A 16,166-nucleotide genomic window follows, 5' to 3' on the forward strand; every position below is an offset into this window, starting at 1 on the left:
AATTTTGCCTTTTGCAAGTAGAAAAAAGAACAAGTTTTCACAGTAAGCAGTAAGTCTCCAGTCCCATGTGCTGACTTCTTTAGTTGATAGACTATGTCTACCATGCAATTAGAGGTGTGACCGCAGCATGGGTGTAGATGTACCTGAGCTAGCATTGATCTAGCTAGCTTGAATAACAGAAATGAATAGAAATAAAGCCAGGCAGTAGGGGCTGTACAAGCCTACACTGGCAGGTGCTGCCACAGATTCACTGCTATTGTTATTCAAGCTAGCTAGATCAAAACTAGTTCAGGTGTGTCTATGGTTACATCTCTGGTTGCAGTATAGACATACCCAGTGACTGGAATAAGACAGATAGTGGGTGACTCTAAGACAATGTTGGAATAAGCAAGATCATCATCATAATTAATTGCCATGTATGTCCCTTTTTGGCTTAATTCCCGATATAAGTCAGGAATAATATGGGGGCTTAGTAACAACACACTCATTCCTGCAGGATTGCATTCCACACTGCCCAGTGTGCTCATCGCTTTTACCTTTGTATTTATATGCACAATAATGATGTTGTGCAGGATCGATGCCATGCGTCAATCACAGTCAATGAAAAAGAACAGGTTTCAGAGTAGCAGCCGTGTTAGTCTGTATTCGCAAAAAGAAAAGGAGTACTTGTGGCACCTTAGAGACTAACAAATTTATTAGAGCATAAGCTTTCGTGAGCTACAGCTCACTTCATCGGATGCATCCGATGAAGTGAGCTGTAGCTCACGAAAGCTTATGCTCTAATAAATTTGTTAGTCTCTAAGGTGCCACAAGTACTCCTTTTCTTTTAATGAAAAAGAAAATTCCATTAGACTTCAAATGAAAATCATTAACACCACAAAGTCTTTTTACAAAGAGCATTTTAATGATCTCACGTCTGGAGCATAGAAATCTTCACTTTTCTATGTAGAAACAAATAAAACTTTATTCTAGAGTTCAAAAGAAAGTTACAGATTTGTTGTATTTTCATTTCATAAGTGTCAAAAAGAACAGATACAATTAAATTACAACTGAACTTGTATTAGCAGCATTCATCAGTCCCCAATCAGAGAGCTAATTCATAAGCGATGATGAACATCCATTCTGAAGAGGCTCTTTTCAAATGGAAGCTGTTTTACAAAAATAAATATAAATGGAATAGCTGGGCTTAATTCATTCGAGGACGTGGGATTTAAATGGCATGCAAAGGGCAGTCAGGACTTCATAGCAATAGCGTGAAATGCCCTTCATTCTAGACCTTCTTAGTCAGAGAGTGTGCAGATGAACATGGCTCACGAAAGTAACATACAAAAGAAGTGCCTCTAAAGGGATTCTCCTCACATGAAGAGATTTCTAGAGTCCTCGTTCTCTTTAAATAGCTCCGTTTCCCTAGAAGGAAAAAAAATACAAAGATCACTTATATTGGTTAATATTCATGAGAGTTTTAATGGATTTTATTATTTTGCAAGCCCTGCAGGAATCTGTTCAATAAATGTGTGCTATGTGAATCTTTGTAATTTGTCAGAGACTCAGATTATGTTTTCAGCAAGAGAAAATGCTTTAGGGGTTTTGAACTGGAATTATTCTAGTACAAATTATCCCAAGGCTGTGTGGGGCTGATTCAGGGCTGGTCTAAGTTGCACCAGCTTGCAAAATCCACCTTAGAACTGTTGTGCTGGTAGAGTTCACCAGAGTGCTGTGGCCTTGGGCTTTACCCCTTTCCCATGACCCATGCTTCTGACATGCCTTGTACCTCATGAGGGCTGGTAGGGGGTGATGCAGAGCTGGCTCCACCAGCTTCATGCCATTTAAGGATTCCCCTATGCCCAGGAAATTCAAAGGGAACTTTGCAGTGCTGAGAATCTGGCCCAGTATCTTTTAAATCTTCCACAGTATGTCACTTAAAACGACATTGAAGTCCTTTCTCCATAACACACTTGGGAGTTTTGCAATTGCCCCATGTAATAGCTTAATGTAAGAATATTTACATCCATTATTGATTAATGTAATCACATATAGAAGACACAAATTTGCTTACCCCACAGCATCCACAACAGCTGCAGTCCCCACAGATTGTTCCAATGAGTCCATTGACAACCTGAATGGAACAAAGAAGTATTTGAATTCCACTCATTATCAGCAGCAAGGAGAAGAGGGTCAAATTCCAGGGAACTATGTTTTCAGGTGATGTGCACAAGTTCCAAATGGTGGTGTTGCTTAGATAATTCCTGTGTAAAAAGAAAAAAAGCAAATGAGAAAGACAATAGAAGTCAATGTAAATCAGTAATGCAGTACTAGTGTAGCTACTAGTGTGTTGTTATTGTAATCTGAAAAGTGAGTCACTGTATCCACTTGACTCTAAAATAATTTCCATATCACTATTAATGGCACTTTGTATTTCTGCATGTGGAAAAATGAAAGAGTTTTGATTTCAAATAATTGCATTGCATTTATAAACATTGACATCCTCTATCTGACTACAGCATGAACAAAGAGCAGGTAAAGAAAGAATAAATATGTTCTGAAGGCAATTAAATACTTCATTTTATTTTTTCAGGAAGGAACTGTCAGATAAGATATACCAGAACTTCATATGAAGCTTGTTCAAGCCAAGTATGTAGATGCAACATTAATAGTTAAAACTTCTAGTGGTGAAACAGATGAATATCGATAAAGGTGGGAGTACATCAGGGATCAGCACTGAGCCCTTTCTTGCTTATCCTCATCCTGGATACCCTCACAACAAACTCACAAATGAAGACACCTTGGTGCATGCTGTTCACTGTAGATATTGTTCTATGCAGTGAGTAGGAACATGGTCTAGATAATAAACAGGGAGATGTGTTGGAGAGATAAGGGATCAAAATAAGCAGAGAGAAAAAACAGACCATACAGCATGTCATTTCAGTAATGTGAGCACTGAAGAGTTATCCTTGAAACTGGCTGGGCAGACAATACCAAAAATCAAAAGTTTCAAGTGTCTGGGTTCCAGAATCCAGAAAAATGAGGAAAATGAAGGCTGAAATTAGAGATAGAATAATAAATGCCTGGCTCAGATGGAGAGAGATAAGTGGTGTAGTATGTGACAGGAGGATACCAGGAAGAGTAGAAGGGAAAGTCTAGAAAATGGCATTCCATCCAGTTTGAGTGTATGGTGGTAGGTATTGGACAAAGAAAAAACATAAGCAAATGATCTGTTCCACAGAAATGCAAATGTTGAGATGGATGAGTGTTGTAAGACAGAAAAAAACATGTGAGGAATGTATGAGGTATGTTAGAGGTATGTTAGAGACAAAGTCAAAGTAACACCCCGAGATGAAAAAATGAGGGGGTGCAGGCTCAGATGGCTTGGGTCATGTAAAGCACAGTCCTGACAACAATGTGGGTAAGAGGGCCCAACAGATCAAGACTGAATGAAACAGACAGACACTGACCCAAGAAGTAGTGGGATGTCATAAAAGAAGACATATTAGCATGTAGTGTGATTGAGGATATGGCATCGAACAGAGCACTTTGGAGGGAGAGGACTTGTAGGGTGAACTACAGCTAATGGGATTAAAGCAAGGAAGAAGATGAGAAGGACCATCAAATAAGATCAACGCCAAAGATCTGCCTCTTCAGTGGTCACCCAAGCTTGTACTCTTCTTTCTTTGAAAGTGAAGTGTTTTTTCTTACTAAACACAGTTCCAGTTATGCAGTTGTATAGAGCAACCCTGACATCTAGTGGTAAATTCAGTACATCTAATATGCATACGCGTATCATAGATAAGGTTAAGATTCTGTCATGAGTATTTTTAGTAAAAGTCTGGGACAGGTCACGGGGGGTGACACCCTAGTACCCCCTTGTTCACCACTGTTATATAATTAGGATGTGTTTTGTACAAAGTATGCTTGTGAGGTATCATTCTAAAAGTCTTGATCTGCTAGACATTAATATTTCAGATTGTATGTGTTATCATCATATGTGTAGTGATGAAGTTTGGCTATGTATGAGTTACTGAAACATGTTGTGAGTTGAAAACACCCACAAGCAACCTTTCAGTGCAAAAGTAAAAAGGCCAAACAATGTTAATGGCTTATTGAAGAAATGCACACAAGCACAAGGATTACCCGAGGAACTGTGTACCATAGAAACCTCTCAGAGATAGCACAACACAATGGGAACTGTTTGACCCAGGCCACAGCAAAAGAGCTTTCCAGCAAGTGGAAAGAAGATATAAAAGGGGGAAATGATATCATGATGGTACCTCACTCTCCCTACAACAACACACCTGGAAACACCTGAGGAACAAAGACTGAACTGGGATGGAATGTGCAGCTATGTATGTACACCTGGGAAACCCAAGCTGCAAAGCTAGTGCCTTAAGAATCTGCCTGTTTATCACTCAGGGTGAGAATTTGCTAATTCATATCCTACCTATCTAGTATGTTAAGCTCAGTTTGAGTTTTTATTTACTAAGCAAACAGATCAAAGCAGATTACTATCACTTATAATAACTTAAAATCTATCTATCTTTTGTAGTTAATAAACTTATTTTATGTTTTAATCTAAACCAGTGTGCATTTGATTAAGGTTTCTGGGGAAAATCTCAGCTTGGTTACCACAAGTGTGCATGTTCCTTTTCACATTGAGGGAGAGGTGGACTGGGTATTAAACCCATAAACTGGCCAGATTTGAACAGGGCAAATGGTACTGCTCTGGGGTTGTAGGCTGGGGGTTAGAGAGCCTGTGTGTAACTGCAGCTGGGTGTCCCTACCTGTGTTAATGCTGGTGAAAGTGCAAGCTTGGAAGACTTTATAACTTGTCACAGTGTGAGAGGGAACCCAGGCTGGTGGGTCAGAGGGCCCAGTGGTACCCCAGTTCCAGGTAGCAACCCAGGGGGAACCTGTCACAGCGGGCAATAAACAAAAATTCATGCAATCCCGCAAGCTGTCCATGACTTTTACTAAAAATATCTTGGGGAGGGGGGACAAACAGAGCATTGTGGGGCTTACAGCTCCTCCAGCCCTGCCACTGATCCTGCATCGGGGCTGACCACTGCTGCTCCAGCCCAGGAGGGGCTAATCCAGCCCCAACCACTGCTCCAGCAGTGGGCCACCGGTCAGCTGCTCGGTGGCCCTGGGGCTGGCCACGATGGCCACTGCTCTGGTAGCACCAGGGCTGACCAAGGCTGCTGTTCCGGTGGCCATTGCTCTGTGGCTCTAGGGCTGACCACTGGCCAGCTGTTCTGGTGGCTGCTGCTCCAGGGCTGGTCCCTGTTCTGGCAGCCCTAGGGCTGATAGCTACTCCACAGTCCTGCCCTAGAAGAAGTCACAGAGGTCCCAGAAAGTTACAGAATCTGTGACCTCCATGACAGAATCATATCATTAATCATAGAATTGCATTTAGAACACAGGGAGCTAAATTCATCCTTAGTGTACATCAATTGCTCTCATTTCATCTCAGAGATAGATTACACAGATTTCAATGCTTTAAGCACCAAAGTCTGACCTTGGATTAGAGGATGCAACTCTCATGGACTTTGGTGCTACAAAATGTTAAATTATCTTCAATGGGAGTTGAGATCAGGGAAACAATGGTAAATTTTCAGACTCAGATATTTTTCTTAATTGTTATGGTTTTACATTGTTATTAAAACAAAATAAAGGAAATTCTACTACAATGAGAAAAGGGAAATAACATTTCTAACCAACCATCAAATGCTGACAAGTCACCTGTATTTCATCTCATGCCTAGATAAGACAGCAGCATAAACATGTCCCTTGCTGTTCTAAAAGCCAGACCTGAGGCACCGTAGAATGAGATGAGGATGGAATGGCAGACCTCATTGCCATTTTCTGGGCTTTGCCAATTTCAATCAAAATGTGAAGGTTATTTCAAAACCCAGTTTTGGTTGTCTTTTTTTTTTTTTTTTTTTAATATTGCCTCTGGATACTCCTAATGCTCTGTTAATTCAGAGAGTAACAATATTAAGACCAGAAGAGATGTTTATGATGATCTAATCTGACCTCCTGCATAGATTTCATCCAGTGGTTCCTTCACCTTGACCAACATCCTTCAGCTGAACTACAACACATTATTCAGAAAGAGCTCCAGCCTTGGTTTAAAGATTCCAGGTAACAGAGAATTTACGACATCCCTTGGCGATCTGTTCCAATGGTTAACAGCCCTCATGGTTAAAAATGCGCATTTTATTTCCAGTTTGAACTTTGCTGACTGAAATCCTGCCAGGGAATCCAGGGATATGAACAAGTAACACATATTCATGATACCAAAGAAGTTTCAGCTGCATAGTGTGGACAACTCCCTCCAATTTCCATAACCAAAATAAAATTACATAAAGACTAACTCTTAAATATTAATAGCCTCAGTTTCAGATCTGAGATTCCCACTAAAGACACTCAGTCATATGACTATAGTCTAGCCCCCCATACTGCTTTAAAAATCTAAGGAATAAACTGACAAGTGGTAAATTTATCTTAATTGGGGTTCTTTGAAACCTCTAGTTTCAGCTGGGGATGGTATTCTTATTTTAGAATATTATGTAGCCATGTAACAGTACATAGCAACACTAATGTGCTTCATCCAGTGGGCAGTCACATTGCAGTCTCAGTAATGTGATTGTGTGCAATTCCCTATTTACACAACAGAATTAAATCTAGAAATGACATCACAAACTTCCTTAGTGCAGTACCACTTCAGTGAGTGGATACATCACATCTTTTCTACCTAACCCATGCATGATGCAGTGCAGTATCTTACCCATTCTCAAATGGATAGTTCCAACTACTGCCAGTGTTACACTTAGGGCCTTTATTTAGAGCAATTGCTGACACAATAAAGCAGTATCCGGCTCCCAGAAGTCCAACAGCCGCAAATATTATAGAAGTAAACATCTGATAGAGACAGAAAAAGATGAAGTTATTTTTGACCTCTTACAAACAATTAAATGTAGCCTGCTTAAGTGAATGTGTAGTACAGTCTCAACCTTAACTCCTGAACAGTTAAGATAAATGCATTACGTAACTAGACTCTAATGTACATTATGTATCTGCAGGCATTCCACTACGTGCCTGCAATTCCCATTGGTCCTTAGAAGCTTAAACCAAGTCAGACGGGATTAGTATTTGCATAGGAGACCTCAAAGGAACACCTTGAGACTACAGGAAGTGGTAGTGGTGATTTGGTAGATGACACACTTCCTCAATCAGTACTAACCCTGTCTGGTGTTCGGGGGCACTGTGCCACACTGAAGGTTCTGTCAGATGAGATCATGGCCAAAATTGAAGTCCCAACCCTTTGTGAAGATGCCATGGCACATTTCACAAGAGCAGAATTGTTAATTTTGGTGTCCTGATCAAATTTCGGCATGGTTAATTATATTCTGCCTCCGTAAATTTCCCCTCCCTTTTCACATTCTTTTCTTCCTATTGTGTATTTGTCCTCATCATAACCAACATCACAGATAGCACTAATGCAGAAATGGCACTTTCAGTCGAGAGGCAAAGGACTGAGTGGACATGAGGTATGGACTACAATATTATACCAAATGGTTAAGGCCCTTTTAGAACAGAGTTGAAGTACATAGGTGGGAAAATTATATTGAAGCCTGTGCTTCTACTACACATGCTGGATCTGTTCTGCGGCTAAATGAAGACTTTGTTTTCAAAGAATGTCATTCTGGCATTCTTCATGATTATTTAAAAAAAAAAATCACTTAGAAACCAAAGCCTTTGCTTGCACTTCGAAAACATTTTGTTACCTTCACGTAATCAAATCTTTAAATAATTCCAAGACAATATTAATTCCATAACATAAGCCTGGTGTTGAAATTAACATGAAAGGAAAAATTCTGTTCTCAGTTATACAATCCAGCTAAATTCAATTGAGTTGCCTAGGTGAAATGATGGTAGAATCTGTCTGCAAAGCATTAAATATATTTAACCGTTCAAAATATGTGATAGATATTAAAGCTCTCCAACAGCTGAATTGATTTAGGATAATAAATTGTTGTGACAGAAAATTGGCAACAAGATTCTTGTGGAATGGACTGTGTGGCTTTTAAGCTTAACTAACTCCCTCCAGTGTTAATTCAGCAATAAAGAAGAAAAGTTTGACTTGGACCCTAAACCTACACTGGGAACCACTACTGCAGCCCTCTGCACCTATGCAGAGCCCTAGTTAAATCACCACAACTTTGCACAGCCGTAGGGGGATTATGCTAGTGATTCTTGATGCAGGATCCGGGCCCTGGGGTGAGGATGAGAGAATAAACAACATGTGAGAGATGTGTAGTCACGTCACTTAATGAGCTAGTGGAAGGTGTTCAGATCTGGAGTAATTGTTACTTTGGTGGAGTTATTCTGGATTTACACCATGCTATTGAGATCAGAATCTGGCCCATTCTAGTCTATTGAGTATGAGAAGTGCATTCTCCAAATTCTCCAGCCTGCTAAGTCTGCTATACCTAAGTAGAGGTATTTTCCATGGGCATATAGTAGATGAAGGCAGCTACGCCATCTCCTTTGCTAGCTGCTCCACTCCTCCACTGTGTAAAATGGTGGAAATAGCATCTGAAATTAGAAATGAGCCTAAGCCAAAAAGTTCAGCTCCACATTTGGCTCCAGAGCCAAAATTCCTCAATGTCTTCAGGGTGTTTGGATCCATATTTTTAATTTAGCCCATTATAGAGAAAGTTTGAACTGGACTCTACATCTCAGCTCCCCAGAATGTAGCAGTGGTGCTGTGTAGGGATTTTCATGCTGGGGGAGATGAAGGGGGGTTGTTTGGACCTGCCTTCATTTGAAATACGATTTTTCACCTACCTTAAAAGTCATAATACTTAAAAGATTGGAGAACAATTACAAAACAAAATGCAGTCCTGCAGAGTGCTCCTGTATCATGCCCTGTAACTGGCACTGATACGGAGTGGACTTTTAAACTTCAATTTGAGGTACACAATTTATGCTGTATCTTATTTCGAAGCAACCACTGTATATGCCCTACCTGCTCCCTGTCAGCTGCCTTTCAACACACTGAGAGACAAGGTGGGTGAGGTAATATCTTTATTAGACCAACTTCTGTTGGTGAGAGAGGCAAGCTTTTGAGCTTACACAGAGTTCTTCTTGCACTCTTCTTCCTCTTTGAGACCTGAAGAAGAGCTGTGTGTAGCTCAAAAGCTTGTGTCTCACACCAACAGAAGTTGGTCCAATAAAAGATATAACCTCACCCACCTTGTCTTTCTAATATCATGGGACCAATATGGCTACAACAACACTGCTTTCAACACACTATTACTTTAACCTATTATTTTGCTATCATACGCTCCATACCACCACCCTTTTCAACCCTTTGCTTAATATTGTTGGGTGGCGAGGGTCTTTCTTATGGTGTGACGTGGATTTTCTAAAAGGAGGAAATAACTGTACTATGGAAATGGCTGTAATATTTTTCAGAAGATCCACATTACATATGTGTAGGGTCCACAGTAAAGCTATACTGTGACTGAAATGGAGCAAGAGACATCTGTCAAAAAAGAAAAAAAATAACTGTCCTATCATCTGAGAAAAGCAAAATGTGGGTCTTTAAGAAATTTGTTTTATTGGTATCCACTTTTAACAAGCCATGTCAGGGCTACAGCTGCATTGCATTGGCATGCCAACAAGGCAGCACAATAAAAGTGGTCTTGGTACTATCAAGGGATCCTGGTACAACAACACCTTGGCACATCATTAATCCTTGATTTAGGGCACAAAGGGATACCAGGATACACATGCACTACATAGTCACACTCTAGAACATCATAAATATATATGGACAGACATGATATAAATGTCATTGTTTGTAACCATTTGTCTTTTTATTTTTGGCCACATCCTTCTTTTCCACTTACCGCAAATCTCTTTCCACAGCTTTCATTACCACAGCATCCACAACAATCATTATTCTTAAGGCCCAAAAATACCAAGGAAGGAAAGATCATCTACCAACAATAAAAAATACAGTTCGATTAGGTTGGACCATTCTGAGTTAACCTTATGTTTTAATCTATTAGTCCAGTGTCTTTTTTTTTAATCACTAAATTGAAATTTTAATTACTAAATCAAAACAAGTTTTAAATGGCTTATTTACTTATTAAACAAAATGCACAGTCAAGAGTCATTTGCAATGTTGGTTTTACTGTATTTGAAGTGCAGGGGAATTACAGTAAAAGCTTTTACTTTAGAAAATAAAAGTGAAAATTTCAGGATTTGTCTACTTACCAGTACACCGGATCCCAAGAGCCCTCCAAAGTACCAAACTTCATCTGTGATGTGTTCATTATGGCTGGTGACTTTTCCTCCAGGGAAAAACAGCAAGATGTTAGCTAGAGTACATAGCACAGCCAGAGGAATGAGGGTGATTCCCAGGCACTTGGCACAACCACCGGAACACATGCTTTCTAAACAAAATTCAAATTAAACTAAAGAAAAATGAAACCCCCTTATTCTTGTCAGTGTTTTAAACAGGAGTGTCTGAGCGTAATTTACAAAATCCAATTCTGTTTTGCCCTTGGGGAATTCAGCCTATAGAATGTTTCCTTCGGAGAGGTTGCAGTCTGTTAGTAAGCCAGTGCTCCAGTTATTTATAAGCTCTCACTGTCATGATGTCAATTTTCTGAACCCCCATAAATGAGATTACAGTCAGACCAACCTCTTTTTTTACCATGACGACCAATAGCCTCTGTTAATGTTCTACCAGCGCAGACTAGACCGTCAGTTATTTGGAGTCCAATTATTGTTCAGTTCTGGATGGTCATTTTTGTAACACACTGTTTATGCCCACACTGGAAAATAATTCTTAGCTGTTGTTAAAAAGAAAACATGTCATTAATCAGTTTGTGATGGCTATAGCCAGCTGCAGTCAGGAATCCCCCAGTAAACAGCTTAGGATGGTCAAGCTAATAAGCATTTCTTATTTTGAAATATCCTAAGAATTAGTGCATAGTCAAAGCTGTAAATACTTAATGGATTCTGTCAGCAGGTGTGCAGAATTTATAAAGGCATCTTTTGCCATTAGCATCCAGGAGTAATGGGGGTCATTTAGAAAAGATGCACCAAATGTCCTCCTTCTTTGTGTTTTTTTCTTTGTTGTCTTAAAGGAGAATTTCTTAGAGTCCGACACCACACTGTTTCCTTAGGCAAAGCTTACATTTAAAATCAGTTAGAGTTTTGTCTGAGTGAAGGCAGTAAGGCTGAGCCCTTTAAACAGAAATAGGCATTAGATCCTAATCCTGCAAGCAGAATTGTGGCAGGCAGATCCCTGAGCTCATGAAGAGCCTTGTTGACTTTGCGTGGGCTCCATGCAGGCACAGGTGTGTATCCACACAAGTTGGAGGATTACAGCCTTAGTGCTGAGATATCATTTGTGCATAGTTAGAATTCTGCAGTGGATATGACTATGTGTATTATGAGAACCTTTCCCATTATGTTCCCATAATATGTCCCCTCTATGCCCCTTAGCAGGACTTGGGGCCAATCAGAGTAAGGAGAGCCCCCAAATAATCCAACCTGGTTTTACAGAACACCCAGTTCATGCTCACGCCAGATATCTGGGGCTTTCTATACAGACCTCAGTAAAGTTGCTGGTCCCTTCAGTTAAATACTGAGTGGTGGAGCGAAAGTGTGGGCCAGATCGATAGTCCATTGAAGGAAATGGAAAGACTCCCTGTGATTTCAATGGTCTTTGAATCTGGCTTTATCCTCTGAACTACATCCATGAAAATGTCAATGAAGCCAATGGGATTTCCTGGGTGTAACAGTGCAAAATTTGGTCCTTAGTGTTTTTTAATTCCCACTCCAGGAGACCTAGCACACAACAGGCTGCACAGCTTACAAATAGGGTTTAGGCCATGTGCAAAATGTGGTGGAACAAGCCAAAGTGAGCAATGAATGACCCTCAAACAAGTGCCTCAGTTAAAAACAGGCCTCAGGGCCTTTTAATACATGTGCTAAACTTCAGACCTTTTCCTTCACACTTAGCCCCTACATAAGACCCTCTTCTTCTGAGTTTCACACTAATGCTCAGCACTGGTAGAAAGTCAAGGATTTCATTCTAGTCAAGTCTCCAAAGTGACATCTTAGATTCTGAGTTGTGTTCATAAACAAGTGACTTTTCCCAAAAGGATACCACTGAAGTATTTATCATTCAAACTTTGAACAAGTTTTCTTCTCATAGTAGTGTGTGCCTCAGGGCTGCTCTAATTTACACTGGCTGCTGCTGACTGCAAAGGGCCCCAGCCAGCCTGCTTTTGCAACTGCCAAGTCCCATGCATCAGAAGCCAGAAGGGGAAATAGCATAAAGGCCACTAACCATGGCATTGCACAACCCAAAGATTTCCTTAGGCAGAGGATGTTCAAGTGGCCGAATCTGTCAATTTTAGGGCTGTTTTCACCATCAGATTTGTAAGGTAGCGTTACTGTACTAGGGGAATCTGATCTAGTGTGTATAAAGAGCAGCACTTGTTTACAAAAACAAAAAATAGGTCATGTTTCACATATGCCAAGCCTGACAGTGTATATTTAAGCCAAAAGTTGTGATGTTAGAAATCTTCTTTGTGGCTAAATGTAATGTTTATACAAGCGAGGGACAATAAGCACAGGTTTGAGAAGGTATGGCAAACTTTGCGTAGGCTTCCCCAGTATGACTCATTACTGACATATAACTCGGCTATTCCAATCTTTGCTTCTCCTAAGCAAAGAATGGGGTCTCTGGGTTCTACTGCAATGCAAGGAACAAAGAAACATTACACATCATAATTATTCATTTTTAATCATTAACAATATTGGTGGTAGTACTGAGTACAATCCTTCTCCCAGTGATGCAGGTGGTTAATGGAGGAAACTACAAAACCCACTTTCACATCTGACTTCAGGTCAGATTCTGATCCCTTTATTCAAGTTGACTTTAGCGAGCCTGCTTGAGGAGTAATGTACTTTCAGCGTGTGTAAGGCTATCAAAATCTGTCCAACCATTGAGATTTGAACCTCTGCCGGTGAAAGGTTAGTGCGCTAACCCCTTAAGCCAACTATTCCCCTGATTAAGCAAATACTAGTAATAATCTCCTCATTTTTCCACACAGTGCTGTCCATGAGATATTGGGAGCCAGGCAAGTACTGAGCACTCAGTCTAGAATTCTGGCTACTAACTGATAATCATATGTTTCTAAGAATCCTATTGTTGCCTTAATTAAGAGAAATGAACATGCTTACATATATAGCTAGAAACTCATATACCCACTGAAAATGTTTTTTTTATTGGCAGCATATGGAAAGCCAAGAACTGCTGAGTAAAATAATTATAATAGCTTGAGGCACAAAAGAACTAGTTCATTTATAGAAGAGACCTCATGAATCAATAAAACAGTGATTCAGATGCCTGCTCAATATGGGAGGTTCCATTCAATTTCCTGTTTCAAACATTCTCCATGGAGTAGCTGTCTCATGGCATAACATGGCCATGAAATGAGATCATGTTACAAGAAACAGAACAATCTACCAGGAACTCCTACTTCAGGCTGAATGAAAATGCAACCTGGCTGTGGATTCCCATGCCCCCTCTGGAGTCAGCTAATTCTGGTGTGGCATGGTTCTCTGCACCAAGGCCAACCATGCCTAGGACAGCCCACTGTGCATCTGTGGTGCTGTGGAGGATGCTATCCACATACTGGATGGTTGCTCTTTTTGCGTTAGGCTCCCCAAAGATCTTCCCAATCTGAACACTGCTGATACAGAAGCCTTTGATTGAGTCAAATCCTGATCACAGAGAGGCCCCTCCTTCTGTTCTCCTTGAGGTGTTTTAGTCTCCAAACTCTTTATACTTCAATGCTCCAGCACAAATCAAATCGGTTGAAAAAGGCTGATGGGTGAGCAGTGTCAGTACAGATGGCTTAGTGTGGTTCCCAGCAGGTTGGGGTTCATATGAGCACTACGTGGAATCACGAATACAAACTGAGAAGGATGAAAAATCAGCTTTTCATCCTTCCAATGTTGAAAAGATGATTTTAGGAGCCAAATTCTGCTCTCATTTACCCCCGGAGTAATCTAGAGCTAGTCCATTGATTTCAGTAGAATTACTCCAGATATTTAGCAGTATAAATGAGATCAGGATTTGTTCCTACACTGTTTACGCTATTGGGATCTGTTAGATGAGACCTTAATAAACAAGGTCTGGTCTTGACTGTACGGATATTAAAGATCCAGTGGCATTTTTTTTCCAAGTAGGAATCTGTTCCCTTGTCCCTGGGCAACTCTTTCCATTGTCCAGCATGCCACTGATTGCAGAGGCAGATGCATGTCCATAACACTATTTTGGGGTCATTTTGAGATGAAAGGCCTGATATAGTAAAATATGTTTCTTCTTCTTCTTCTTCGTTTTGGAAATGGTGGGAGAAGCTCTTTCCCAGGTTGTGAGACAGGGCCAGTACAAGGTCTACTAAGAGACATCGGAAACAACAGAAGGCAAAGCTCAAAAGCTCTCAGTGATAGCAGCATATGGAATTTTGGAAATGGATTCTGGGAAAGTTCTTCTCTGTGATAGAACTCTTAGCAGGAACATAAGATTTGCCACAGTACATCACATTAGTGGTTCATCTAATCCAGCATAATGTCTCCGTCAGGGGGCAGAATCAGATGGTTCAGAAGGTCTCTTTAAATCAGATGCTTACATACTTCAAAAAAAGACTTGCTTCAATTATTCACAAGTATTTATTTCTTACATTTACTAGTTGATAAGTTAATTGCTCCTTGCTACATAGAATGTGTGATAAGACATACATAACAGGGTTTGGCTCTAGATGCCATTATAAGGTGACAATTTAAACGTCAGATAGATAAAGTACAGGAGAAATTGAACTAATGATGAGACATATACCCTGATAAAGATATGCATATGTAAGAGCAAAGAACTGAATATGTCCCTGAGAGAGAGAGAGATCTGAAGAACTATTTAGGTAATATTTAAGCAAATATTGATTTATTTGGCTTTTCAATGGACCACCTCTGCTTTAAGATCCACTAGAATTAATTTTCAATGAGCATTTCTACCAACAGTAAGAATTCCCATAATCTTTCTCTGGTTCAAATTCTGTTCTCAAGTTTTACAAATTAAATTTTAAGTAGCTCTACAGAAGTCCATGGAGTTTCTCTGGATTTACACCAGTTAAACTATGGATAGAATCTAGCTGCTATTTCACAATACTTTATAGATTCTATATAAATGAAATAAACTAGGAAAACAAAACAAACAAACACAGGTGAAAATGTGCTACTATAGGAAGGAATTCTTGGGAGAGAAAGGATTCCCAATCAATTTTAGGCTTTGTTTAGGATTTGCAAGTGAAACCTTTCATCTTTGCCTGTTACTAGAGGAACATAGTGTTTAATAAGGCCATAGATTTCTTATGCGGTACTCACTTATATTCACAGGAGATACAGAAGATGGTTTAAATTAGACCCTCTCGCACTGGAAATAAGGTGTGACTGGGGTCCCAATGGGGCCAGCTATAGTCACTCAATTAGGGTGAATGGCAAAGAATGGGGCAGCCAAACCCCAAAAAGCTAGTGGATATTCCAATACTTAGATTTACCAAGCCAGTGTAAAACAGCTTCTTTATCACTTTACTGATTACTCAGAAGTTCAAACAACACAGTTCCCTTAAATCCAGCCTTAGGCCTCTATCCAGGTACCCAGGTCAACTATGATGAAAATTTCTGTAAATCTTATTTCATCATATAAAAGAAAAGGTTCTACCAATCCCAAAAGATTGGACACATTACCTCCCAGGTTATTGAATATTCCAGATCTTACCCAAATACACACTATAGCCAATTCTTATTAACTAAACTAAAATTTAGTAAAAAACAAAAGAGAGAGAGTATGGTTAAAAGATCAATGTACATACAGACAAGATTCAGAGTAGCAGCCGTGTTAGTCTGTATTCGCAAAAAGAAAAGGAGGACTTGTGGCATCTTAGAGACTAACAAATTTATTTGAGCATAAACTTTCACCCCAATGAAGTGAGCTGTAACTCCTCCTTTTCTTTATACAGACAAGAGTTCAGTTCATTTAGGTGCAGATTCATAGCAGAGATGGTGAGCTTTGTAGTTGC

At 39.9% G+C, this 16,166-nt stretch overlaps 1 protein-coding gene across 1 annotated transcript; it reads right to left on the minus strand.

Annotated features, from left to right (window-relative positions):
* Positions 1-889: 889 nt before the first annotated feature.
* TM4SF4 (transmembrane 4 L six family member 4) lies at positions 890-10,615 on the minus strand. Its single transcript, XM_038416773.2, has 5 exons — positions 10,282-10,615; positions 9,912-10,001; positions 6,782-6,915; positions 2,057-2,246; positions 890-1,407 (listed from the first exon to the last, which is right to left on the minus strand). Exons 1-5 carry the CDS (start codon positions 10,453-10,455, stop codon positions 1,390-1,392), a joined length of 606 nt encoding a protein of 201 aa, XP_038272701.1. The 5' UTR covers positions 10,456-10,615; the 3' UTR covers positions 890-1,389.
* Positions 10,616-16,166: the final 5,551 nt, after the last annotated feature.

Source organism: Dermochelys coriacea, chromosome 9 (assembly GCF_009764565.3).
Source record: "Dermochelys coriacea isolate rDerCor1 chromosome 9, rDerCor1.pri.v4, whole genome shotgun sequence".
Lineage (NCBI taxonomy): Eukaryota > Metazoa > Chordata > Testudines > Dermochelyidae > Dermochelys > Dermochelys coriacea.